The following is a 27,819-nucleotide window of genomic DNA, read 5'->3' on the forward strand; positions in this document are numbered from 1 at the left end:
GAGCTCTGCTCTGGAGGCCGCTGAGCCTGGAGCAGCAGGCTCACTCGGGCAGGGATTTCATGGGCACCTCGAGGGCTCTCGGTCCTTGCTGGGGCCATGGGGACAGTCCCTCCCCTCCTGCCACCCCCTCCCTGCACCCCAGGCTTTGTGCTGGACCACAGAGGGAAACTGAGGCACGGGAAAGCCCTTCTCCTGGCTGGGGCAGAGGCAGCAGATCTTTAACCCTCATGGATGGGGGCTGTGGAAGGGGGATAAACACCGTGGAACTCATGTGGAAGGATGAGGTCATCCTGCTCAGAGTCCCTTTTCTCCCTGTTCTTGGTGCCACCAGCAAGGTCCAAACATGCTTTGGGAGGGAGAGGGGGATATGGGGCACGGGGGGTGCACACAGGGGAAAGACATCACTGCCAGGACCGTGGGGCGGGGGGGACACGCTGGGACCCCTCCACCCCCCGGCTCCAGCACTGTGAGTGCTTTGGCAGTGGCTCAGTGGTGACAGCACAGCCCCGGAGGGATCATTAGTCCTCCCTCATTAAAAAAAGTTACTCACCCTTTGAGACAGAAACAAGAATATCCTGGAAATGCCTGGGTTTGGGGAGTTCTCGCTCTAAAGGTATGACTGAAATCAGGCTGCAGGTGATGCTCCCCAGCACGTGGGCAGGTGAGTTACCTGGGCACTGCCCGGGGCAGCCGTGCTCCTGCTGCTCCCTCCGTGTCCGGGCTGGGCAGTGTCCAGGGTGGGCAGTGCCCGGGCTGGGCAGTGTCCAGGGTGGGCAGTGCCCGGGGTGGGCAGTGCCCGGGGTGGGCAGTGTCTGGGGTGGGCAGTGTCCAGGGTGGGCAGTGTCCAGGGTGGGCAGTGCCCGGGGTGGGCAGTGTCCAGGGTGGGCAGTGGACAAACTACCCCGGACCCTGATGAGGACGCACGGGTAGCACCCAGTGCACTGGCACCGCCGTGGCCCCCGCGCACCGCCTGTCACACATCCCTGGCCACCTCATCCTGCCCAGGGAGCCCTCGGGTCCCCCCTGCAGTGGGGTGAGCCGGCCGAGTCCCGCCCCAGGCAGGGGGACCCTGGCGTTCAGGTATTTCGGGCAGGTGAGCTGCCGCGCCGCAGGGTGGCCGCGGGCTGAGTCACGGCTCAGGGCTCCGGTTTGCAGCCCTGGAACAAATTCCCCTCGCAACTCCCCGGAGCGAGGGGCTGCGGCTGCCCCGGGACACCCCCGGCCCCGGAGCGGCGACTCTGCTGAGGCCGGAGGGATTTTGGGGCTGTGGTGCTGCTCCTCACCCGGTGCTGCCCGGAGCCCCTTCCCTCTCTGCTGTCCTGGGATGCTGGTGGGAACTGGCTCTTCTGGGAGGGCTTCTGGGGAAACCCAGCAGGAAAATCACAGAGCTCAGATGTTCCCAAGACCCCTCCCCTGGGGATGGGTCCTTTACCCCCCCAAGCCCTGCTGCAGTGCCAGGACAAGGCAGGCGCTGGCCCTTTCTCCCTGGGGACAACACAGCGGGCTCGGGATGGGCAGAGCCGTGCTGGGACCCCGGGCCGGCATGCCGGGGCTGTGCCGGGTGATCCATCCCCCGGAAAAGGACCCTCCCCCGGGAGACCCTCCCGACACACCCTCGCACGGCGCAGCTCCAGGGAGGGATTTGGGAGCCTCTGTCTTTGCCAAAGCTGAAAATGTCCCCCGGGGAGGGGGCTCCAGTTGTCCCTGAGCCAGGCAGGAGGGTGAGAGGCAAACTCTCCATGCCAGCGATGGGGACGAAGCGTCACAGCCACCTCGTTCCTCTGGGACAGCCGGGACCGTGAGGCAGCGGCAGGAGCCCGAACAGCTGGAAAAACCCCCACTAAAAAGTAACATTAATTTATTAGAATATTTATGATAAAAACCAAGAATCTCTTTACATGTGGGTTTGGTTTTTTTTTTTCCTTTTTATACAAGAGAATTTCCATTGCTTTTTTTCCTCCTGGAAACAGAGCAGGGCAGCAGGCAGGCGCAGGCAGCGGCGCGGGCGCTCGCCCCGGTGACGGAGCCCCGCGGACGCCGGACCTGGGGGTCCCAGCGGGGCGTGGAGCGGGTGGGATGTGGGACAGGCGCCCACCAAGGCAGCGGGGCAGAGCGTGGCAAGGCACGGCACAGGGAGGGGACAGCGGCCGGGGTCCCCGGGGAGGGGGTGGTCAGCACCCCGTGGTACCCACGGTGGCACACGGTGGGAGCTGGTGGGCACGAGGGGGACAAGGTGACAGACACAGGACACCCCTGAGCCCGGGGAGGGCTGCAAGTCACCAGAACACCCAGATCCCTCCCAAGCCCTGGGGAAAGACAGGTCCTTCCAGGACCCCTGGCACCCCCAGTCGTCCCCTTGCTGCCAACCTTCCGGATCCAAGGTGTCCCCGCGCTGGGGGAGCTGGCACTTGGCTCCCCCCAGCTCCTCACACTCGCAGGGGGACAAACAATCCCTGGCACACCCCGGGCCCCGTCTTTGGTTAAGGAGCAGCCGCTGCCGTGCTGGCACAGGGCGAGGGGCCGAGGCTGGCCCCTGGAGGGTCCCCATGGGGACAGGTGACAGCAGTTCCAGGAGGGATGGAGAGGCTGCTCAAAGCGAGGGGGGTCCCAGCTTCCCCCCTGCATGGCTCTAGAATATTTCTTTGAAAAGAGCTGGCATGAAATGTGAGGCCAGGAGGGAGGATCCCAGGCACAGCCGGGCCCACGGGAAGCTGCCGAGGCGAGGGAGCAGCGGCAGGAGCCCGAGGTGCCGGGGAGGGGGAGTGTGTGCGTGCCAGCCCCGGTGACAGCTCCTGCTGTCCCATCTCTCCGCTCCGGAGCAAGGCGAGGGGGCAGTAAAGCACGAGAGGGGAGAGGGGAAGCTGTGCCATGGGGAGTGACTGTGGAGACCCCTGGTCAGAGCCGGCCGCAGGTCCTGAGTGGGTGGGCACCTCTGGAGAGCCCCGCGGGGGCTGTGAGGCACCTGCAAATCCCAATCCCGGGCGGAAAACTGTCCATCACCCCAGGCCACGCGGCCCAAGGAGCCCGGGGCATCCCGGGGCTCCTTCCCTGCTCGCTGGGGCCAGCCCAGGGCTCGCTGGGCAGAGCTGTCCTGGCAATCCCAGTCCATCCAGGACAGTCTCCCCTTCCTGAACCCAGTGTGTAGTGACAAGAAAACAAAACGGAGAGCAAAGAACAAATGAATGAACAGAGAGAGAGAGAAACGATTTGGAGGCTTTGTGCCAGCAGCTACTGCCCCTTGGGGATGAAGGGCTCCCCCTCCTCGGGCTCGGGCCGCGGGCCGGGGTCGCTCAGGCACCGCAGCATCCGCTGGTTGCTGGGGCTGTCGCTGGTCCCCGGGGTGAAGACGTCGTCAGTCCCCGGGGAGGAAGGCTCCTTCACCCGCATCACCAGCCCCTCCTCATCCTCCTCGGGCGAGGGTGGGAGGCCACTGCAGCCCTTGGGCTCCTCGCTCATCAGGTCCACGGACTCGGGGGACTGCGGCGAGGCCGGGTCGATGGTGATGATGGGCAGGTTCTCCGAGTCCTCCTTGGGCTCGTAGGCCAGCGGGTCTGGGAGGCACAGAGGGGTCAGGCAGGGAAGGGGGGTCTCAGGGACCCCCGGTGATGCACCCCAGATGTTTGTTTGGGGCTGGGGTGCCTGGGCTGTCTCGCGGTTTTCCAATTCAGCTGAGTAATTCCTCTTCCCGATTCCCACACCCCCGCCGGAGCTGGCTCCATCGGGAAGGGCGAAGCTGCCCTCTGCTGATGAGCCGCGGGCTCCGCAGCGGCGGCACGCCCCGACACCCGACACCCTGTCCCCGGAGCGGGAGGGGACACAGGACAGGAGGGACCCAGGGTGCCAAAGCAAACGTGCCACGGACAAACTGGGAATGCAGTGGCAACAGGTCCTGGGGCTAAGGCTCCTGATGCCCCCCCCGAGGAGGGCTGGGAGGGGCATGGACAGAGACGTGGCTGCCTGGATGGAGTGAGCTGAGCTCCGGAGGGACTGCCCCACCTGACTTCCCAGGGGAATTGTGCTGGGTGCTTCTGCTCGGGACAGCAACTCTCTGGGACTGGGCTGGATGGGTGTGGGGTGGGGACAGTCGGGGCTGGAGAGCCACAGGGAGCTGAGGAGGTGCAGGACAGCTCCAGGTGAGGGCAGGGCAGCTCCTCGTGTAGCCCCTCCCACCTACCTGAGCCGATGCGAGCCCGGGACATGGTGGGCGAGTCCACCTTGTGTGCCGGCACTGTCAGGTAGTTGTTCATCTGCAACGGGAGCAAGGCACCGTCAGCAGCGTGGCCAGGGCAGGAGGGGAACTGGCCACAGGGATGGGCAGGGAACTGGCCACAGGGATGGCAGGGAGCAGCAGTGGGACGCAGAGGACACGGGCACAGATCCTCCCAGCCATGCTCCAGGGACTTGCTTGGGGCCTGGGGCAATCACAGGACCCCCAAGGCTTGGGGTCACCCTCTGTCATCCCAACCTCAGCCCCCTCCCTGTGCCCTCCCAGGCAGGGAAGCCCCCCTGGCCCCCGTCCTGCCCTGCCCTGGTGGTCCCCCAGCACCTTCTGCTCCAGCTGCCGGGCCTTCTGCCTCCTCAGGAGCATCTGGTTCCAGGCTTCCTCGTAGGGGTCAGCCACCAGCGTGTGCCGGTTGTAGGATCGCAGCTGGGAACAGATCCCGAGAAAAGGAGACAGGTTAAAATCCCACACAGAGAGGGAAAGAGAGGTCACAGCCCCTTTCTTCCTGGAGATGGATGGAACAGCCACCAGTGGGCAGAGCAGTTCCAGGCAGGCTCCTGGCTCGTCCCTCGTGTGCCACCGCAGGATGCCTGATCCCAACCCACCCTGGCCCAACGAGGGTTTAAAGGCTGGGCTCGGCCACTGACCAAATGAGCCTGGCCCTCAGACTGTCCCAGCACCATCCCAGGAGGAAAAGCCTCCTGGGGAAGAAGAGTCGGGCCAGGAGCACAGGGCACAGCAGGGCAGGGACAGCAGGGGGGAAGGGCCCAGCTGAGGGCTGGCGGGCAGTGTCCCTGCCACTCCCAGCGAGGCAAAGGGGACACACGGTGCCAGGGGACCCCTCACCCTCTGCCTGGTTTTCTGCAGGTTCGTGCGGAGGATTTTCCGGATCTCCTCCTCCTTGTCCTTGGACAGGGCTGGAAGGACGCGCTCCAGAGGGAGGGTCTGGGGGTTGATGTTCCTGCACGGACAGACAGGATTCAGAGCCACAGCCCACGGCAGCGCCCAAGGGCTGCTCGCCCCGCGGCCAGCAGCAGGGAGCACTCGGGGCAGGGAACTCACTGGATGGAGACGGTGGAGACGGCCGAGGGGATCTTGCCGATGCCCCCGCTCTCCACCAGCTCGATGGCCTGCTTCATCTCCATCTTGTGGTAGAAGGCGATGAGCTGGGGCTCCTTGGAGCGCTCCCCCGCGATCAGGCACTTCTTCACGTACTTCTTGTTGAAGCGGTTCAGCCTTCCCAGAGCGGGGCACAGGAGGGGCAGCCACAGCTCAGCCCTGGCCCACTCCCACTCCCCAGGACAGCGCTGCTGGGCCGGCTCCAGTTCGTGCTCCCCTGAACCCCTCCCAAGCCAGGGTGTCTCCACAACACCCAGCCCCTGCTGGTACCCACTAGGGCTGGCCCTGAGCTCCTGCAGGGACTGGCACTGGCAGCTCCCACCCTGCCATGGACCTGCTGTGGGTGGGGTGGCCAAGGGGTGCAGCCCTGCAGCCCCCCTTGCTCCCAGTCCTGGGCCATAATTCCCCATGGGGAGTCTGCATGAGGATATTAAAACATGGCACAGAGCTGTGAAACCTTCTGGGTGGTGACAGAAACCCTTCCCCAGCCACCAAACCTCGCCACTCACTTGTCCTTCCAGTGGTGATGCCCATAGTGACCACAGATATCCTCAATCCCTGTCAGAAGGTGATCCAAGAACTGGAAGAGATGGTCCAAGGCGTGAGCAGCTCGGAGGGCTCTTGCCCACCCCCTCCCTCCCCTGACACCCACACTGACACATGGGGAGGGCACTCAGGGTCTGTAAAATCGGGGCTGTGGGTCCAGGACGGGCTTTGGAGGGCAGGACGGACCCACACAACCAGGCTTGGCTCTACAGGCACGGGGGTCTGGGTCAGAGCGGGCACTGCACGACACAGACAGGGGAGAGCCCTCGCTCTGCCCCCCTTACCTTGGGCTCTGATTTAGGGGCAGGTCCCAGTGACAGAGGTGGAGTGGCAGAAGCAGAGAGGGCTACGGCGGCGCGCGGGGCGGCCGGAGCAGCGCGTTACCTGCGTGTGGATCTCCTCGTTGATGGAGCGCTTCGTCTCCTGCTTCTTCTTCACAGCCAGCAGATCCACCAGGGGCCGGATGGTCATGCCCTGGGGAGGGGAGGGGAGGGGGTTACCTCTCGGCCCGAGGCACAGTGGTGGGAGTGGGATGGGCTCAGCAAAGCCAACCCGCTGTCGGTGTCACTGTGCAGCGCTGGGGACGCGGGGCAGTGACAGGGTCGGGGATGGGCTCCCCACTCTCCACACGGCCATGAAGAGCCCCCTTCCCTCTGAAAGCACCGCCTGGGTGCCACCCACCTGCACGAAGACGGTGAAGAAGATGACAGTGATGATGGCAGTGAGGAACATGTCCCTCATGCCGAAGTGCTTGTAGTCCAGCAGGTAGCCGAGGGAGAAGGCGATGGCTCCCCGCAGGCCCCCGTAGGCGATGATGAACTGGTCCTTCGGCGTCAGCTTCACGATCCGGAACTTGTTGATGAACCAGGTGAGCACAAGGACACCTGGGGGAGCAGCACAGTCCTGTGTGAACGGTCAAGGGTCCCCTCCAGTCCCAAAGAGCCCACCCGGCAGCCCCTCAGGGCTGTCTGCTCATCCCAACATCCCTGAGCAGCTTCCACCCCATGGCTGGCAGGACCACGGCCTCAGCCTCATCTCCCCAACACCAACCACCAGCATGGGTGATGCCCACGGGGAGCAGTGCCACCCAGGCACCTCCAGCCTCCCCAGCAAGGCAAACCATCCCAGTCTGAGAGTTCACCATGACCCAGATGGCCACTCAGGGCCAGGCTGGATGGGGCTTGGAGCAACCCGGTATGGTGGAGGGTGTCCCTGCCCATGGCAGCTGGAACGAGATGGGCTTTAAGGTCCCTTCCAAGCCAAACCATGCCATGATTCTTTTACCACCCCGAGGGCTCTGCCACCGCACTGACACTCACCCAACACCCTGGCAATGAGGCAGAAGAAGAGCGTGCTGATGACGAAGGTCCAGTTCCAGTAGTGGTGACCAGCCACGGTGGAGACACCCAGGAAGATGAAGATGAGGGTCTCACTCACACTGCTCCACATCTTGAGGAAATACTTGATGGTGGTGTGGGACTTGTGGGAGATGTTGGCTTCCACATAGGGCCGCATGACCACACCAGCAGCGATGAGCCTGGGGGTGAGGTTGGGGCCCTCAGCAGCCACGGGGACATGGGGACAGCCCCAAGCCCTGGCCCCGCAGCAGCATTTTGTGTTGTGACACCAAACTCCGGGGCAGGACAGGCCTTGTGACACAGCAGCAAATATCCAAGGCCTCCAGAGAAGGCAACACAAGGTTTCTCCTTCCCCCGGCAGGGCAGGAGTGAGCCTGGAGCACAAACCCACGGTGTCCCGAGTGCTCAGCAGGCCCTGCCTGCTCCTGTGTGCCGGGAGAACAGGAACAGGCTGCCAGCACCCCAGGCTCTGTGGGACAGCTCCCCAGACCCACTGCCCTGCTGTGCCTCCTCGCATATCCCAGCCCAAACACAGCCCTGGGCCTCGCTGGGGACGCGCTGACCACGCTGGGCCAGCCAGGACTGCGGTCACAGCCCCACCAAGGCCCCAGGGGCCCTGGGCAGGAGGGCTCCTCCTCCCCACTGCCAACTCACGCCATGATGCCCGACAGGTGGAAGAGCTCAGCAGACAGGTAGGCCATGTAGCTGTAGAGGAAGACGAAGAGGGGCTCGATGACGCGGATGTGCGAGGTGAAGCGGGACGTGAAGGCAGCGATCACCCCGTAGATGACGCCCACCAGGACCCCGCCCAGAGACACCACGAAGAAGCTGAGGAAGCCGAGGATGATGTCGAGGATGGTCACCTGCTCGAAGCTGGCAAACTCCTCAAAGAGGTGGTAGAGGACCTGGCAGGGAGAAAGCAGAGCAGGGCTCAAACTGTCCCTCTGGGAAGGGACAGCCTCACCTCGGAGGAGACCTGCCCAGGGAGGGTGGCACACCTGAGCTGAGCTCTGTCCCTGCTTGGTGACCCCAAGCTGGGTGCTTGACCAAGGCTCACACCAAATCCAGCTGCTGGTGCTTTGCTGTGCCACACACAGTCCTGAGGGGACCAGCTCCCTGTCCTCTGTGCCCACAGGGACACACAAATATGTGTCTGGGACAGCTCTGCTCTCCAGCTGTGCCAGGAGGGCCTTTGGTCACCAGACAGAGGCTGTTCCTGTTTTCCCAATGACCAGGTCAGGACAGATCCAGGCTGGGGGACTCCTGACTGATGCACAGAGAGAAAAGCTCCCATGTGCCCTGCCCTGCCCAGCCCAGAGAAGAGCCCAAACCCTTGAGGTGGCTCCTGCAGCTGAGGGAAACCTGAGGGAAAGACTCTGGGCTGTGCTGCCTTCTCCCACCCCCAGACACTGCAGAGATGTTAGAGCACACGTCAGGATGGGAAACAGGATTTAGGGCATCCTGCAGGAATAGCTGCACTTGCAGGCAGCGAGAGGGCGAGGAGCCAGCTCCTGCCTGCTGGGGCCAGGCCCTGGGTGGGACAGGGGCAGGGGCAGACAAAGGCATTCCCCAGGGATGAGAGTGGGGACACAGACCCTGCAGGCACCCCTCTGCTGAAAAATGGGGGAGAAGTGCCTGGAAAAAGCCCCGTGGTGGGACAGAGTGTTCTTTGTCACCAGGAACCTTGTCAGCAGGGGCTGAGCAGCCAGCTCCGGAATGGACAGCTGGGATATGGGAAAAGAGCCAGGAAAAAGCAGTGGGTTAGGAGTCAGTTTAGAGGTCAGCTCTGCAGAGAGGAGAAGGCCACGCTGACAGCCAAGCCAGCACCTGGACAGTGATGTCCTCTGGAAAGGGAGCAGGGCTGGCCCCCCCTCCCAAAGGTCCCTGCAAACTGCTGCTTGCAGTGGGGCTGAGGGGCGATCCAGGGGGGCTGCCAGCCTGGCTTCAGCCCCTCCAGCTCTCCCCTTTGCCACGGCTGATGTGCTGCCCTCCCACCTCCTGGGAGCCGGAGGACAGCACGGGTGACCACATGCAAGGAGAGAGACGGAGCAGCAGCCACAGGGCAGCTCTGCCTGAGCCAGGGTCAGTCCCTCGTGCTTCCCCTGGCAGGGCAGGCAAGGCTCAGCAGCAGCTCCAGCCAGGAGAGCAGATTCCCAGAGCCCATGGCAGCAAGAGGCTGACTGGGCACGTGCCCTCGGCCTCCCCAGCCCTCCAAGAGAACCACTCCACCTCAACCCCCCTCTGCAGAGTTTGAAGCCTCCGCTTTTAGCTTTGCACCTGGACAAGGTTTGGTCCGAGTGGAGCTGCCAGGAGGCAGCTTGGGCAGGCCCTGACAGCTGCCAGCCCCCGAGGGGCTCCAGCAGGATGCCAGCCCCACTCCCGGGCCGGGCACTCACCACGGTGACGGCGTCGTTGAGCAGGGACTCCCCGAAGACCAGGATGTGCAGCAGCTCGTTGATGTGGATCTCCTCGAAGACGGCCAGCACGGCCACGGGGTCCACGGCCGAGATGATGCTGCCGAAGAGCAGGTTGGCCAGCAGGCCGATGTGGTTGAGGCCGGGCCCGCCCAGCTGGCACACGGCGTACATGAGCCCCCCCAGGAAAAAGGCGTTCCAGAGCGTGCCCACCACGGCGAAGATGAGGATGGTGCCCAGGTTCTCAGTGAAGGGGCGCAGGGGCAGGAAGTAGCCGGCGTCCAGGATGATGGGGGGCAGGAGGAAGAGGAAGAAGATGTCCGACTTGAGGATGGGGGGCTTCTCACCCACCCCTTTGATGAGCCCCCCGACCAGAAGGCCCACCACGATGAGCAGGCAGCTCTCGGGAACGATGCTGGACACTGAGGGGATCACGTGGAAGCCTGGAGAGAGGGAGAGAGGAAACACACGTTGGCCACAGGAATGGAGGATGCTGTCTGCAGGGGCCAGCTCCCAGCCCTCCCTGCACTCCTCGTGACCCGCCACTCCTTGTGTGCCTCAGTTTCCCCTCCCGCCCTGCTCTGTCAAGTGGAAACTGCAGCTTAACCAGACCGTGGTACTGCTGGCTCAGGCCAGAACCCTGAGAGTCCCAGCAGCAGGTGACAGCCACCCTGGGGACAGCCCAGGGTCTCTCCCTGGACCCCTGCCCTGCAGCACGGGCAGCTCTCCCCACACGAGCAGCCCCTGCTCCAGCTCTCCCCACGGCAGCGCTGCTCCCGAGCACAGGCAGCAGTGGCATTTCCCTCCCATCAGACAGCAGCCTGCCCACCAGTGCCACTGCTCCCAGCGTGCCAGGCACAGCCCCATCCCCGGGCACCCCTGCACAGGGCACTGCGGGATGGGAGCTGCTGCTCAGTGCATTCCAGGGTGCAATTCTCCCTCCTGGAGGATTTACATGGCTGGTTGCAGCAGGGACAGGATGCATCCTTGGGGTGCCAGGTAACAGGGAACACATTTCCCCCTTTTCCAATCCCGGCACAACTCCAAAGGCAGGTCCCTGAGCTGGCCCTGACCCACCAGGCACCCCCAGCTGGGCATCTGCCAGCACATGAACACCCACAGAAGGATTCTGGGCTCCCTGGATCTCCTCCCAGGCTTTATAATTATTATTTTGAAGCGAGGCATATTTGTTCCCTGGCAAGGGAAGCAGTTTAAAATCAGGAGCCCTGCCTTGGCATGCCGTGTTCCTCCGTTCCTTCCGGCCGTGCCATCTGCAGCAATCCCACAACAGATCAAATCCCCCGAAGGAGCCAGACCCCCCCGAGCCCGCAGGGACCACCTCTGTGCCACGGCCAGCTCACCCCTCCTCCACCTGTGCAGACACCCCAGCCCCTCGGGAAAGGCTCTCCCCAAGGACCACAGCCCCCAGCCCAGCCCCGTGCAGGTCCTGGGGGGAGGACCAGCCCCACGTTCCCCCTGAGCTGCAGGAACAGGCTCCAGCAGGGGCGAGCCCAGAGGATTCACCACTCCAGGAACCATTCCAGCTGCTCCAGAGGGTCCCTGGAGCTGGAGGATGCTGGCAGGAGTCTGGCTCAGCTTTGCCCCCCAGCACCACGCCCAGCAAACAGCTCGGTGGGCACGAGGGGAGGAAGGAGGAGCTGGGAACACCCAAGCTCTGTCCCAAGGCACCCCCAACACCAAGCACCTGCACTCAGGGACTTCCCAGCCTGGGTGCAGCTCCTGATTTACCCCACGGGATCTTTCCATGGATCCCCTGGAGCCCACACAAGCTCTGAGCACCCCGAGGCAGCCCTGGCACGGAGCTCCCTCGGGGAGGGGAGGTGATAATCCCTTTTCCATGCACGGCTCATGCCAGCCCTGGCACCAGCGACCCTTCCAGCACACCGGGCACTTTCTGGCTGGGGTAAGGCTTAAAGCCACACAAGCAGCGAGAAGCCAACAGCAGAGCAGTTTTTGCTTGCTAAGTATGTTCAATCATGAATAAAACACAAACACTGACAATTAAGCATCTCTCACTTCTTCCCCACAGGCCCCAGGATTCCATTAAACTGGAACATTCGTGTGCTGATGGGAATTCAATGGTTTACAGCCTTTTTGTAGGGCCCTAAAAATACACTTACACGGGCTGCATTTTAATTATGCCTTTGATTTCACTGAATCTCAGCCATTTTTTGCTCCCTGCAGTATTTTTAGAGCATTCCAGAGCTCATTGGTACCAATCTGTTGGTGGGAGCCAGCATCCCACTTCGGGATGGGGGGACTGATGGGAGGGATGAGGGCAGGCAAGGGTGAAGTGCCTGAACTTCCCTCCTGGAAGATGAGGAAGGCTGTGGCAGGATGCTGGGAGATGAGGATGCCCAGCCACAGGCACATCCAGAAAGGGGAATAAGCCTTGATAATGGCTTTAAAGTTTATGATTTTGATAATAATAAGAACAATAAAATAATAATAACGTGACCCCTGATCCCTAAATGCCCAGCACAGGGCAAGCACAGTCACCCAAGCTTCCTCCTTTGGAAAACAAACTCCATGGGAGCAGCTCCCTCCCACAGCACCAAACAGCAGCTGAACCATTAAAAGAGAGACAGTTGGGTTAAACATGAACCCCAAGAGGCTGAGCAAACACGGAAAAGGAAATGCAGGAGATAACAGTTCCTATGAAAGCAGCTCCTTGCCCACATCAGGCAGCCAGCTCCCACGTGCCCAGCAAGGCACACACAGGCATCACTCACAATTCCTGGTGGGCAGCAATGCCCTGGGTCGGGGCAGAAAGGAACCAGGGACAGGAATCCCCGTTTTAACCACAGACTGAGCACTTGCTCATCTGGAGGAAATCCCATCCTTCCAACTAAAGAGATTCTGGGCAAGGAAAGCTGGCTCTGACAGAGCTTGTTCTGCAGCTTCTGAGTGCTTCTGGTGTTTACTTTGGGGTCAGTGGATTTGCTGGACGGGGAGGGAGCAGGGAGGGGAGCACAGGGCACAGCTGCTCACGGTTAAGCCGGATGCTCCTGAGGCTTCACCCCACATTGCAAGCACCCACGCAGGGACACGGCCTCAGAGAGCCAGGATGCTTCCAGGAGGATCCTGTCAGCCAAGAGCAGCACGAGAAAGGAGAGTGCTTACCCAAGCCCCTCATCCTGCCCAGGTTTATTGGAGCAGCTGCAGGCTGCAGCAGGCAGGCTGGAGGAATCACTCAATTATTGACCAGGGCTGGGAGCTCTCCCAGCCCCGGGGGTTCTGCTCTGGAAGGAGGAGGCAGATGCAGGGTCAGTCTGGGCAGGGGGGCAGTGAAGCCCCCTGGGAGATGCTCTCTGCAGCCCTGGGGACCCCAGGCTGGGGCTGTTTGGGCTGCAGGCTGGCTGGAGAGGAGCTGGCTCTGGAAGGAGCAGGCATGCTCAGAAGGGCTGCCCTTCTGAAGGACACTGCAGAGAGCAGGGCTGGAGGAGACACCAGAGTGTGACAGCACCGGGCCCTCAGGGCCACCTGAACCCTCCAGGACAGCGGGCTGGGCGGGCCCTGCGAGGGGCAGCAGGCCCAGGTGAGGCGTGCAGCAGGTGTGCACACCTTCCCACGCTGCCCTGTGACACGGCACCACGGAGAGCTGACACTGCTGAACCCCGAAATCAGACGTGTCACCAGCCCTGGGGACAAGTGATCCACGAAGCTGTGACTCAGCACCTTGTTCATGGTGGGGGAGGGAAGGGGAGGGGAGGGGAGGGGAGGGGAGGGGAGGGGAGGGGAGGGGAGGGGAGGGAAGGGAAGGGAAGGGAAGGGAAGGGAAGGGAAGGGAAGGGAAGGGAAGGGAAGGGAAGGGAAGGGAAGGGAAGGGAAGGGAAGGGAAGGGAAGGGAAGGGAAGGGAAGGGAAGGGAAGGGAAGGGAAGGGAAGGGAAGGGAAGGGAAGGGAAGGGAAGGGAAGGGAAGGGAAGGGCTGGGTTCCAGGGTCTGCAGAGCTCCAAGTCCCTGGGATCTGGCTTTCCCACGCTGTGTTTTGGGCAGGTTGAGGATTGGGTAAGACCCCAGCAGGGTTAAAGCATCAGGATGCTGATGCAGTGACACAATGTTTTGCAACTGGCTCCCAGGGGAAAATCCATCCCAGTTCTCCAGAGTTTGGCTGCAGCTTCTTCCATTTATCTTCCACCCTCAGAAAAATCACAGTGGATTTCTCTCTTCCCTCGCCTGAGCAGCAGCTGCCCAAAGATCAGGCAGGCTCTGCTGACCGCTGTGGCCTCCAGCAGGGATGTCAGGATGTCTCTGCTGTGCCTCTCCTTTGGAAAATGGAGCCAGATCCAGCGGCTCCCTGCAAAGACAGGGAACCAGGAGAACGGCGAGAGCTGCACCAGATGCAGCCGGGAAGCCTCGAGGGAAGGGGATGAAAATTGAACTTGCTGAAAAGGAATTAATAGCTGGTGCTTTGCACCTATAAATAGAGCGAGGCCATGGCTGGTGTCACCCTGCCAGGAGAGGGGGTAAAACCACTGTACTTAAATTACACTCGCTGCCTCTCACAAGCTCCAACATCACCACGTGCCCTGAAATTCCAGCCCCACAGAGCTGCAAGCTGGCTCATTCCCACAGCGTCCCATGGGAGGGCACATGTGGGGCCATGACGCAGTCTGGCCTTTGCCAAACCCTTTTCTGTTTCACCAGGGAGCAGGCAGGGTTTTAATGCAGGTGCAGGTCACCCCAGTGCTGCCCTGCAGCTCTTTTTGGGTGGGTTTCAGCAGCTTGGGTTGATTTGGGTAACCTTTTAAGAACCCAGTGGCTTCAGGGTCCAGAACGGAAAAGCGTTGATTTTCCACCCCAAAATGCCATTTCCTGGTGAGAAGTTGACTTCTTGTTTTTTGTGTTAAGGCACAGGTACAGAAAGTGCTTCTAAGCAAAACAATTTCCTCCAGAACAAACCAAATGCTTCATTCAAGCCTCATTATTTTGTTGTCGCTAATTACAAAGCAAAGCCAAGAACCAGGAAGGTAATTAATTTATGCTGCTTTTTGTGAGTCACTGAGTGAATGCAGATCCCACACAAGGGCCACAGAGCCACCCCCAAACCTTGCCGTGGGCACAGTGTGCAAAGCCAGCACGGGCAGAAGGGAAAAGCAAAACTTCCAGCCCTGATTTCGGGGTCACTCCTGCACCCCAAACTCAGTGGGCAGGGGCTGCAACCAGCCTGGTGCTCAGGACAGCATCCAGCACTGCCCCAGAGCCTCCAGGCATCCTCAGGAGTCAGGATCAACCTCATCCACCTGGGATGGGATGAAGGCCTGGGCTGGTCCCGCAGGGTCTGCCTGCCCACGGTGCCCAGCACAGCCTGGCTGTGAGCCTGCCCAGCTGGATTGCACACAACGTCCCCAAAAGCCACGCTGTCACAGTCCTTAGCCATTAGGAGCCCTTGCCAGATGAGGAAGGTTCTGTTTTATTTCCCCTTGGTGTGACACTGTCACCCCTGTGCCTGCAGACCTTGCTCACCCAGCTCGCCCCACCCTGCAGCCACCCACCTGCCCCTGGTTTTCCCCCTGTCTCCCCCCCAAAGCAAACAGCCCGGGGCACAGGGAAGGAGCTCTGGGACAGGAGCCCGAGGGCTGCCTGGTACAGCCCCAGCACCTGGGATCAGGTGTGTGTGGGAGGTGACCCGGCTGGACCCTGCCTGCTCTGCTGAAGATAAGAGCAGGGCTGATAGCACCAGCCAGCCCTGACTCAAAACCTGAAAGCCACAGGACAAAAAGCAGACACTGCCAGGTACCAGCGCTGCAGCTCAGCCAAGCAGCCACAACCCACAGCTGGAGCTGGCTCCACACAGGAAGACTGGTGAGAAATGGCTTGGTGGAGCCCCAAGGAACAGCCACATCAGCCAAAGCAGGAGGGCTGGCTAGTGCAGCCCCAGAGAAACAACAGATGCTCCCCTGCATCACCGTGGGAGGAGGGGCTGGCAGGCAGGTGCAGCAGGGCTGTGATGTCTGACAGCTCCACTGTCCTCCTGCAGCAGCAGAGAAATTCACCCCAAGGATGATGATGGCACTGCCAGGAAACCCTGAGGTTGTCCTCCCGTGTAGGGCTGGACCTGGAGCTGCAGAAAGGTCCCCAAACAGCTGAGCAGCCTGGGGAACAGGACCAAAGGCACCAGTGCATCCTGCAGCAGCCGGAGCCAGGAGCTGCATGCAGACGAGCCCAGCTCCCCACCTGCCCTGACACCCTCCAGGAGCAGCAGGCTGCCCTGCGAAGGCAAATCCCGTGTCCCACCCCAGGGAGGGTGCAGGTGCAGGTGTGCTGGGCCCCGTGGCAGCGCTGCAGTGCTGCAGAGCAGGCGGCGATCGCAGGCACCCTGGGTGCCAGCCTGCCACAGCTGCTGTGCTCGCTCACAGGGGAGCTGTTACCCAGGGCCATCTCCTCCCTGGGCCCCAGGCAGGCTCAGCAGCCACGCTTCCCTCCAGCACAGGGATGGGCCCCTTGCTCCGGCGCTCCCCACCCCCAGGGGCTGTGCCCCTCTCTCCCAACAGCCGGGGCAGCTCCGAGAAGCCTGGTGAGCTTTGGTGTGATCCCACAGCCAGCACTCCCTGCAGAGCACACGCTGCTGAGCCTGCAGCCACAGGCCTGCCAGACATCCCTCCAGCTACACCTCATTGCCCCAGCCCTGGGATGGACTGGGAGGACCTGGAGCAGCAGCCCCCCAGGAGGAGAAGGTGCCCACACACAACCACAACGTGCCCTGAGAACCATCCATGGGCAGAGGCCTTCAGCACAAACACTTGAACACTTTTTTTTTTTTGAGAGCAGCAAGAGCACGTACCCTGGTTTTATCTTGAAGCACTCACAAGAAATTAACAGATCAATTGGGAGTCTTTTACAGAGCTGGTATTAATTTCCTCCCAGCTGTAAAAAGGAAATGAGAGACAAAAGACATTAAATGGACTTGCCCAAGTCCCCAAGTGAATGGTGTGAGAACCCAGCAGCTCCCAATTTCCAGTCCTGTGTTTAGATAATGCTTCTCCTTCACACCAGAAGGGAAGGCAAGGACACTCTGCAAGAAAAGCACATAATAAGAAAGTCCTAATTGCCATTAAAGACTGAGAGACCTGGGCCCTTGGACTGTCATCCCACGGCTGCAGCATCCCAGGCAGGGAGGAAAACACAGAGCTGATGAGCAGCCTGGGGAGGCTTCAGGGCTTGGTGCCACCACATCTCAAAAACTCCTCTTCCAGGCCAGCTGTGCACAGCTGTGCACGGATCAGCTCTCCTCCCCCTCTCTCCAGGTCTAGAGCTGCCCTGTGACAAGACACCAAACCCACCCTTGCCCGGTGAGCCTGGGGACACCAGTGCAGGGTTTGGTGCTCCGGGTGGCTCCGGTAACCCCGACCCTGCTGACTGCATTCCTCTAAGGGGCATGTTCCAGAGCCACTCCCAAACCACAGCTGCAATCACCAAACCTGTTCAGAGCCTCTGGGCAGGCTCCACACGGCGATCTAGGGCGGGACTGGGACTCTTTACCAGCCCATGGCACTCACCCAGCAGGAGCCAGGCACGGAGGCACTCGGGGACAAACTGCCACCCAGGTTTCTGCTGTGGTTGTTTCAATGCTCATTTTGACTTTTCCCCACCAGCTCTGGAGGGGTGCAGCTCACAGCCAGGCCTGCAAGGCTGGGATCTTCCTGGCACAGCTCATTTACCCTGGAAAAGTGAGTTTTCTACAGGGCAGCAGCATCCTCATCCAGGTTTATATCCTTCAGAACAGTGACAGCAGCTGGACTTGGGCATTTTGAGGAGGTTTAAGGTCTAGAAAAACTTCTTCAGCTCCAGGGAAAGGGACAAGGAGCTAAACATAACTCACTCTCACCAGCCACGGTCTTCCCAGATTCCTCCAGCTGCTACAAGGCGCTGGATGCCATGAATAGCTGGGTTAGGAGGGGTCAGGGCCAGGGGATTTCTGGGACAGACTGCTCCCAGTTACCATCTGCGTGCTGCCAAGGGAACCCTCACGCTGCTGGGTGCAGATGGATGCTCTGGAGCAGGAGGGACCCAAGGAGGTGCAGAGAGACAGTGCCTGGTCACCCAGAATAAGGCTCCAGTTGCTCTCCCAGCTCCTTACCCTCAACCACGGCACACAGCATTTAATTCCCAGTTCCTGCTGACCCTCGAAGCCTTGGGGAGAGTCAAACCCGAGGCAGCCTGAGGTGAGCACAGACAAGCTCCCCAGGCAGAGCGATGCCAGCCGCCCTTCCCAGGAAGGGCAGATTTCCTACCGGGAACACGGGCAGGAAAGACAAACAAAAGCCTTTCAGGAAACAACCTGCTGGTCTCCACTCGGACAGCGGGGAGGAGGTAATTGCAATTAGCACTGATTACTACCGGGCTCTGCAAGCCCAGACAAAGTGACACCGCTCTCAGCACACGCCAGCAGCGCGTCCGGAGGCAGCGCAAGCACCCGGCCACTGTCACCCCTTCCCAGCACCAGAGACACCATCCCAGCCTTCCTGTGAGGAGCCACCGTGCTCCTCACACCCAGCCCAGCTCCTGGGAGCAGCAGCTGTCACGGGAGAGGAGCTGTTCCTTGCCAACTCACCCCCAGGGACCAAGGCTGCTGTGGGAAAAGTGTTCCCAAGGGAAACCGAGGCACTAACGGGGCTGGGAGCATCAGCTCTTCCCTTCAAAGGCCTGTATGTGCCTAAATCTGTGCCCCTGGTGTGTCTGCTGTCAAATCCCCAGCAGTGGGGTGGGAAGCTGCCTTCTCTCCAAACCCCTCATTAAGATTTAGCATGTTGTGACTCCAAAATGCAGAATAATTCCGGGCACTGGAAATAAACTGCTGCCACAGGCTGTCTGCTCTGCAAGTGTGTGTCTTGCACAAGAGAGGGGAATTATTTCCCTAGCAGCACCCTCTGTTCAGTGGGATTAAAGTGCTGTCCCTGGAGGTCGATTGTATGGCAACTTCCTGGAGATGTTTGTGAGTCACTCCTGGGCAGCCCAAGAAAATGTGTGTGCTGTCTTCTGACTAAAAAGGACTTTGCATTCTTCAACTTTCCACTCAAAACACCACCCCAGCTTCTAACGAGCCTTAGTCGCGCCCTTCTCACGCAGGCAGTTCTGGGAAGGAGCCCCAAGAGACGTGGGGTGATGTAACAGCAGATTCCTGTACCAGCAGAGGTGACACAGCACCAGGCTCATCCTCACTGCTGCACTCCAGCAAGGCTCAGCCTTGGATCTTGCCTCTTCTGCTAACAGGCACCAACGAGTGTGTGCACGCCCGTCTGCAGAGCTTTTAATTCGGGTTCCTCCTTCCCGAGCAGGAACACGTGAGTTCTGCTGCCCCAGGAAAGAGCCAAAGAACAGAAACTGCAAGGTCAGCACACACCTGGAAGGCCCTGTGAAATCAGAGTGGTCCATGAGACACCCAGCACCACGGGGACCAGAGCAGTGGAGGGAGAGGATCAGCCACCAGCACTTGGCTCAACCCAAACCATGCCCTGCTCCTCTGCTGCTCCCTTGGGAGCTGCCTGGCCCTGATCTCAGAACAACGAGGTTTTCATCAAACCAACACTGGCAGTTTTGAGCCCCAATGGGTGAAAAAAAGCTGCTGCTGACTCAGGCAGCCCAGTGCAGAGATGAGGTGAGACCCAGCTCCACTCAGCAAGGCTGTGTTTTCACAGAGTATTCCGCGTGGATTTTGGGTTTTATTTGAACAAATTAGGCCTTGGGGACCCAAAACAGAAGGAAGAAAAACCCAAAAAAACCCCACCAAATGTTTTCAAGGCAGCTCAGCAATTGATCCCCATTATGCCTGTCCTCTGTTGGTGCCCACAGCTCCAAGGATGCTGTACAAAGGACCAAGGGCTGCATGATCCTGGGACAGGCTCAGAGCCCCCACCACCCCTGCACCTACAGCCAAAACCAGGGCCTGCAGGAGGGAAAGGGGGAAGGATTGTGTTAAAGAAGTGTTTATTTGCAAGTCTAATGAGCCTCTGGTTTGTACAAGTGCTGGAGAGATGTCTGTGTCTCGTCTGCACAGGAGGGGCTGCAGTCCCTCTGTGCCACAGCACTGCTGTCACCCCAAGAACGACCCTCTGCCCCCCACCACCACCTGGCCTTCCCTTCCCCCATGAGCAATTCTCAAACCCCCAGGGAGACTATTTAGCTACTTTAATTGCAGACAAAAGACCTGTCCTCCACCCCACTAATTCCCAAGGGAACTCCAGCCCCTCTGGGTATCCTGGGCAAGCTGTGGCTGGGTGTTGGGCAGTCTGGGAGAAAGGATGTGAACCAAACAGGCCAAGGAGTGACACGTTCTGCTGTCACCCCACAAACCAGCCCAGGCCACCTGCAGGTCTCGGGGGAGGAACAATTCCATGGCATCTCCCTGAAAGCCAGGCCAGCACCAGTCTGGGCTCTGGCTGCCACAGGACTTGCAACACCCACATCCCAAATTCCACCTGCAGCCTGTGTGGGAAGCCAGCCCAGGCCTGACCCCAGCACCAGCTCTCCAAGCCTTTGTTGATAAATGGGATGAAACAAAAGCTTTGGTTCCTGAGGGCCAGGAGCTGCCACAGGGTCCCTGCAGGGAGCCAAGCCAAGGCTGCAAGGGAGTGTAATCCTGCCTTAATGGACACCAGGGCCCACCAGGGAGGAATGGCTGTGATTACAGACCTGATCTGCTTTTCCCACTCCATCACCATCCCGTATTTCACAGCAGGAGTCTTTCACTCTTCCAACCATAATTAAACTAATGGTTTTCCCAGATCCATGGAGGGAACAGTTTGGATGTTTTTTAGCTCAGACAAAAGCAATGGGCAGATCAGAGAGGAAAAAATAAATGCTGTGGCTGTTCCTTCTGAGATGGCAAAGCAGGGGAAAGGGAGCCAGAGCATGTTTAGATCATCCCCCAACAAGGAAGTGGGAATGCAACAAGTCTGCATTGGAAGAGACTGCTTAAATTCATCATCACGACAATTTACACTTCTCTGGCACCAGCTGCAGCAGCACTTCAAAATCCTTCCTGAGCAGCCACTCCCCAAGGCCCAGCTCCCCTGAGCAGCTCCCTGGGACAAGTGGGGACACTGGGGCCATCTCCAGGCTCTCACCACCCCCCTGCCTGCAGCCAGCAGTGATAAGCCAGGTTGTGAGACAAACACTGCCACCAAGAATGAGACAAACATTTCCCTCTGGCCCAGCAAGGGAAGCCCCATCAGCCAGAGCCAGGATCCAGCAGGAACAGCCCCTTCCCCCAGCCCAGCCCAGCAAAGCCAGCCCAGCACGGCCATCCGTGCCCAGGGAGCCACACCTGGGCTGGCAGGAGGGCCACAGAGATAACCCCAGCACACTTGGAGGGTCACACACACGTACTCCCAACGCTGGGCAAAGCTCTTCTGGGAATGTTTCCGTGCTGTGCCGTTCCCACCCCTGCAGACTGGCAGACTGCCTTTGCTCTGGGGTGTTTCTGCTGCGTCTGGTCTCGAGATCCAGCTCTTCCATCCAGTGCCACCACCACAGCAGGTTTCCTACCCTGCTTATCAACCCACAGGAATCTCAAGTTCCTCAACTTGCAGGGCTCAGTAAGACCTTGGGGTGGCCCCTCCTAAAGCCACGATTTCAGGGCAGGGAGGTGGGCTGATAAAAACGTTTGAAAAGCACCCAAGAGTTTTAGCACCCAAGAGTTTTAGCACACAAATCTCGCTGCCAGCCAGCAGCCACCAGCTTCTACAAATGTTTCCCTGGCAATTTTGAAGTTGTCTCTTCTCCTCCAGGCAGAGGAGCCACCCCCCATGCCCTGAGCCTCTGTGGGGCTCCACAACCCCACCTGCACCCATCAGGTTCTGTCCTTCTTCTCCCAGCTCCTATCACCCGCTCACAGGCTCTGGGACCTTCCCTAATCTTGCTCCTCCACAGGCAGAGCAGTGCTGGGGACCACTGGTGCTCCCCAAAGCAGTGTCACCGAGCACGGGCGCTGTGCTGGCACGGCGGGCTGAGCTGTGACACCAAACCTCCCCGAGGCCCCAGCGTGTCCCCAGGAAACCCAGCACAGCCCTGGGCTCTGCTCGCTGAGCACAGCTCCATCCCCAGCTCCTTTTACACCAGCCCAACAGGGACACGCTGGGGACACGCTGGGGACACGCTGGGGCCAGTCCTGTGAGAGCCAGGCTGGCGCTGGCAGCAGTCTCTCGGTCTGGAGGGGCAGGGAACACCCAGACACAGCAGAGCTGCCCAGGGGGAAGGAGGGGCACAGCAGTGACTCAGTGACTGCCACAGCAAGCAGCGCCCAGCGAGCGAAGGAGCTCGGCTGCAAGTGCTGCTCGGGGGACCCAGCAGGGTCACGGTTGGGGACACAGGGATGATGTCCCCATGCCCTGGGTCTGGCTGCTCGTGGGACCCAGCAGGGTCATGATCTGGGGACACAGGGAGCAATGTCCCCATGCCCTGGGTCTGGCTGCTCGGGGGACCCAGCAGGGTCATGGCTGGGGACACAGGGATGGTGTCCCCATGCCCTGGGTCTGGCTGCTCGTGGGACCCAGCAGGGTCATGGTCTGGGGACACAGGGAGCAATGTCCCCATGCCCTGGGTCTGGCTGCTCATGGGACCCAGCAGGGTCATGGTTGGGGACACAGGGAGCAATGTCCCCACACCCTGGGTCTGGCTGCTCGTGGGACCCAGCAGGGTCATGGTTGGGGACACAGGGAGCAATGTCCCCACGCCCTGGGTCTGGCTGCTCGTGGGACCCAGCAGGGTCATGGTTGGGGACACAGGGATGATGTCCCCATGCCCTGGGTCTGGCTGCTCGTGGCACCCAGCAGGGTCACGGTGTGGGGACACAGGGAGCAATGTCCCCATGCCCTGGGTCTGGCTGCTCGGGGGACGCAGCAGGGTCATGGCTGGGGACACAGGGATGATGTCCCCACACCCTGGGTCTGGCTGCTCGGGGGACGCAGCAGGGTCATGGTTGGGGACACAGGGAGCAATGTCCCCATGCCCTGGGTCTGGCTGCTCAGGGGACCCAGCAGGGTCATGGTTGGGGACACAGGGAGCAATGTCCCCATGCCCTGGGTCTGGCTGCTCGGGGGACGCAGCAGGGTCATGGTTGGGGACACAGGGAGCAATGTCCCCACACCCTGGGTCTGGCTGCTCGTGGGACCCAGCAGAGTCATGGTCTGGGGACACAGGGAGCAATGTCCCCATGCCCTGGGTCTGGCTGCTCGGGGGACCCAGCAGGGTCATGGTGAGGGGACAGTGGGAGCAATGTCCCCACACCCTGGGTCTGGCTGCTCGTGGGACCCAGCAGGGTCATGGCTGGGGACACAGGGAGCAATGTCCCCATGCCCTGGGTCTGGCTGTAAGTGCTGTTCGGGGGACCCAGCAGGGTCATGGCTGGGGACACAGGGATGATGTCCCCACACCCTGGGTCTGGCTGCTCGGGGGACCCAGCAGGGTCATGGTTGGGGACACAGGGATGATGTCCCCATGCCCTGGGTCTGGCTGAGCTGGAGCTCATCCACCCCACAGCAGCCCTCGGGGGGCAGAGCCTCTGTGGTGGCTGGAAGGGGGTCGATAGCTCTCACAGCATCAAAGCTGCCCCCACACTCAGCCCTCAGCAGGAGCTGGGGCTGGGCAGCACTCTGGGAGAGGACACTGCTGGGACTGTCCCAGCCTGCCCAAAGGGATGTTGCACAGCACATCAAGCAAAGGTAAAGAGGAAGAGAGGGAGGGCAGTTCTAATCAGGACATTTGCTTTCCGGAGCAGCCACTGCGCTCCTGAAGGTACTTCCCAGGAAGTGGCTGGACATCATCTGCTGATGGGAAGTAGAGAATAAATCTTTTGTTTCCCTTTGTTTCCACACATGACCTTTGCTTTTGCTTTATTAAACTGCCTTTATCTTGATCCATGAGTATTTTTCCATCCTAGTTTCTCCTGCAGAGGAGGGAAGTGATAGAGCTGCTTGGTGGGCACCAGGAGCCACAGAATCATGGAAGGGTCTGGGTTGGAAGGGACCTTAAAGCCCATCCAGTTCCACACCCCCCACCCCGGGCAGGGACACCTTCCACTGCCCCAGGCTGCTCCCAGCCCTGTCCAGCCTGGCCCTGGACACTTCCAGGGATGGGGCAGCTGCTCTGGGCAACCTGTGCCAGGGCCTCACCACCTTCTGAGTACGTTATTTCTTTCTTATATCTAATCTAAACCTGCCTTCACAAAACCACTTCCCCTTGTCCTGTCACGACAGGCCCTGGTAGGAAGACTCTCTCCATCTGGAGGAGACGGACTCCCAGAGAAAAGAAGGAAAGGCACCACCCAGCTTTCAAACCTTACATTTTAGGTTACCTTCCAGCCAAGGTGAACCCACCACACCCTGCCATCTCCTTGATGGAGGTGGAATGGCCAGGATGCTCCAGGGAGGCTGGGAGGCCATTTGGTGCAGACAGACAGCAGGACATGCCTCAGTGGAAGGTGGCTAATGGAGAATGACTCTCTGCTTCCTGGCTTCAGCAGGAAGGGCCAGCACGGGCTTTGCAGGCACAGGCAGCCCCAGCTCTTCTCCAAGGTGGGCAGGAGCTGGTGCTCACCACAGAGCTCTGCCTGCTGGGCCCCAGCACAGCCAGCAAAGGCACTGCTGACCACAATCTGTTATTTACATTCCTGACTCACTCCTTCCCTTTCCCCTGAAACGTATTTACAGTCCAACCCGACTTCCCCTAAACGTCTCTGGGAGCCACGTGAGCTGAAAGGTCAACGCTCAGAGTGAGGAGAGCAGGTTCTCCTGCAGGGAAACCCCTCAGCTTCCCAACCTCTCCCTGGGCATGGTGTGAAGGAGCCCTTATGGTACCCCTGCAAAACCTTGGAGAAGGGCACAGAGAGCTCCTGGCTGGGGTGTTTTGGGAAGGCCTGACCTTCTGCAACAACACAACAGGTTGAGACAATGTCTGGCTGCAACTTGCAGCTGCAAAGGCTTCTCCTGGCCAAGTCAGGCCACCACCAGACATGATCTGCACATGGTTATAGCTGCCCCTCACTCCCTCTTCCCCTACACAGCCTTAAAATATCATGTGAGTATTAAGCAAAGCAGCCAGCACCAGCTTCCCTTCTCCACGGGGATTAACAAAGCAGGACCAGCCCACGCCTGCAGGACATGCTGGGGAGAAACATCCCCCTGTGCCCTGCCAGGTGAGGAATCCTCCAGAAACCAACACCTCTGAGGCATTTTAAAAAACTGAAGCAAGAGGGGAAGGGCTCGACTCACACCTTTGATTCCCCAAACAACCTCACAGTGAGAGCTGCTGGAGAAAGGACAAATCCCCTGGATGGGACAACAGGAGGATGCATCTAGGTCTGAAGAGCTGTCTAAAGCATCAAGAGCAACAGGGGGAAACTGAGCAACAGGACAAGGTCAGGTTGCATCTCCTGGCCTGGAGCAGAGCCCTGGGAGCACTTCTGAGCTCCTCGACATGGGAGAAGGAGGAAGCACTGCAAACTCCTGTTCTGTTTATCAGCCCCCTTCTCCTCTTCCTGGAAATGGGATGCTGCAGACCCTGGTTGGTGTGGGGAGCCTGGAGCTGTGTGAGCCTCATCCTGCCATTCCAGGCTGTGCTGCCAGCAGTGCCCAGCTGTGTAAGAGCTATCCCTGCGTGGAAAAAAGCCTATTTTGCTGCTGCTGAACAACACCCCGTGGTCCAGGGCAGGAAAGACAGGGCTGGGATAGGGACACAGAGCAGTGAGACCTTTTTGGCTGCTCACAAGCACAGGGAGCTGTACCTGCAGCCTGGGAACTACCTGCCAAGGCAGCAGGAACAAGAAACACAAAACGCTGGAAAGGAGGCTGAGGAAAAGGGTGTCCCAGGACCGTGCTGCTGCCAAGGCCCTGCCACAGCTGTAGGTAAGCTAAGGTGTGGATTTTGGCATAACCAACATCTCTGGAGCTCTGCAGAGCACCTGCCACCTTTGCCAAACTCGCAGGGCAGCCTCTCCTAAAATACACCCCTCAGAACACGCAGTCTTGCATAATACTCGTAGCATCAAGGACCTGACAGCCGGCAGCCACAACTTTTCCTGCAGCCCCGAGAGCCTTGGCTCCGGGCAAGGGCGGCAGGAGCAGCCTCCGGCAGCAGCAGCGACACCGAGGGCCGGCTGTCCCCTCCATCCCCCGAGCTGCTGCTCACTCTGGTGTTCGCCAGGCTTGCCCTGGCCCCGGCAGGCCCGCGGGCCATTGGCCCCTCCTTTCTCCTCCAGCTTCCGCACAGATATTCCTGATTTCATCACCGCCGGCTCTGGGGCCGCGCAGAGGCACAGAGGGAGCCCCGGGGACAGGCACCTTCCAGCCACACGGCCCCAGCCCCTTCTGGGGAGCGCCAGCACGGCACCAAGCCCACCTGGCCCCAGCCTGTCCTGCCTGCCCGGCTCCCAGACAAGCCTCCGGGTCTGAAGTGCTCTCACTCCTCCGCCTGCACGTAAATAAAGCTCTCGGGAGGGACTGTGCAAACGGGGCTGCACCTGCCCACGCGGGCTCACAGCCGGCTGGAAGGCAATGGGTATTTTGAGGAGTAGCTGGGCAGGAAGGATCTGAGCTCCTGGGGGTCTCTCAGACCCCTCCAGACCAGCACGGGGCACAGTTTACAACAGGAACCAGCTTTAAAAAGCTCCCAAAGCAAGATTTCCCTCAGCAGGCTGGAGCACCCCATAAGTGAGTGTTACTGAACCACTGATGGCAACTGAGGAGCAAAAGGAAGGAGTGCAGAGCTCCCTTCCCTCCTCACCTGCTCCAAGGCAAACATTTCACCTGTCCCCTGGCTTTATCACCGGGGATGGGACCAGGGCCAGCTCAACCTCTGCACTGCCGGGGACAGCACAGCAGGTTCCATCACGTCACAGGTTTGGGCTAATTCGGCTGGTATTGATCCAGCTGCAGAAGTTTGGAAAACACTTTGTCAACAACCCCCGCCCCGGCAGAGTGATGCTTTGATGCTTTCCCAGAGCGGGGCATCCCAGGCTCAGCCCAGCGGGTGACTTTCCAGCCCCGGGCCGCTCTCTTTAATGCGGGAATCTCGGGACGCTTTGCAGCAGAGGCAAAGCCACCCCGGCCTGCCGCGGAGGGGGAGGAAGGGGAGGCCGAGCACCGGGAGGCTTCTGAGTGACTTCTCCAAGGTTACAAAAAGCATCTGTGGTTCCGAGAGGAAGTGAGCAAACTGGGTGCTTCCTCCCGAGTGTCAAAGGGAGAGAGCAAACCTGGTCCAGGCAGGGGTCAGGAGCATCTCCAGGCCGGCTCCCAGGCACGGAGATGAGAAGTCTGTGGGAGTGGAGGGACCGGGATGCTGCTGTCCACCAGGCCCAGGACAGAGACCCAAGGTCGTGGGGAGAGCAGTGCCCACCCCGGCCCGGCCGGCCTGCGAGCTTTGCGGGTGTGCAGCGGATTTTGCCCTGGGATGTTTGGGGTGATGCCACCCTGGGATGCTCAGAGGGGTCTCTCCCTAGGATGCTCGAAAGGGTCGCTCCTCGGGATGCTCACAGGAGCCACTCCTTGGGACGACTGGGGGTGTCTGGCCCACCCAGCCGGGGGTCCTGCCCTGGGATGCCCAGGGGGTCCCACCGCAGGATGCTCGGCGGGTCCCTCGTGGCAGATGCTCACGAGGGTCACTCCTCGTGAGGCCTGGGGGTCTCTGTCCCATTTGCCCGGGGGTCCCTCCTTCCCCAGGCCACCGGGGCCGCTCCCCAGGCCCTTCCCCACGGACCCCCCCACAAGGCCGCCCACCTACCCAGCTTCATGAGGCAGGCCAGGAGGATCCAGAGGGAGATCTCGAAGGGGATGCGGACGTGCGTGTAGTCGATGCCGATGACCGGGAAGGCTTTGCGGTGCTTGGCGTGCCCCTCTCCCGAGCCGTTGGCCGGCTGCTCCTTGAGCGGGTGGATCTCCTCGGGGGCGGCGGGCGGCGCGGGGGTGAAGCCCGGCACGTCGCCGCCGGGCAGCGGCGCGGGCTGGCCCTCGGAGGTGAGCATGGGGTTGGCCTGCAGGACCTGCCCGGGCAGCAGCGGCCCCAGCAGCAGCAGCGCCCAGGGCAGGGCGCGCAGGGCCGCGGCGCCCATGGCGGCGGGCGAGGGGCGCGGGCGGGCGGGGGGCGGCGGGGCCGCCGCGGCGGCGAGGGCTGGAGCCGCCCCGCCACAGCCCGAGCGGAGCTGGG

General features: G+C 60.7%; 1 protein-coding gene across 1 annotated transcript; it reads right to left on the reverse strand.

Annotated features, from left to right (window-relative positions):
- Nucleotides 1-1,841: 1,841 nt before the first annotated feature.
- On the reverse strand, nucleotides 1,842-27,742 carry SLC9A1 (solute carrier family 9 member A1). Its single transcript, XM_059868615.1, has 12 exons — nucleotides 27,397-27,742; nucleotides 9,642-10,102; nucleotides 7,900-8,150; nucleotides 7,207-7,424; nucleotides 6,569-6,771; nucleotides 6,272-6,361; nucleotides 5,851-5,921; nucleotides 5,285-5,458; nucleotides 5,069-5,183; nucleotides 4,547-4,648; nucleotides 4,175-4,247; nucleotides 1,842-3,551 (listed from the first exon to the last, which is right to left on the reverse strand). The coding sequence occupies exons 1-12, from the start codon at nucleotides 27,722-27,724 to the stop codon at nucleotides 3,229-3,231; spliced, it is 2,409 nt and encodes an 802-aa protein (XP_059724598.1). The 5' UTR covers nucleotides 27,725-27,742; the 3' UTR covers nucleotides 1,842-3,228.
- Nucleotides 27,743-27,819: the final 77 nt, after the last annotated feature.

The sequence above is a fragment of the Haemorhous mexicanus genome, chromosome 27, assembly GCF_027477595.1.
Source record: "Haemorhous mexicanus isolate bHaeMex1 chromosome 27, bHaeMex1.pri, whole genome shotgun sequence".
In the NCBI taxonomy this organism is placed as follows: domain Eukaryota; kingdom Metazoa; phylum Chordata; class Aves; order Passeriformes; family Fringillidae; genus Haemorhous; species Haemorhous mexicanus.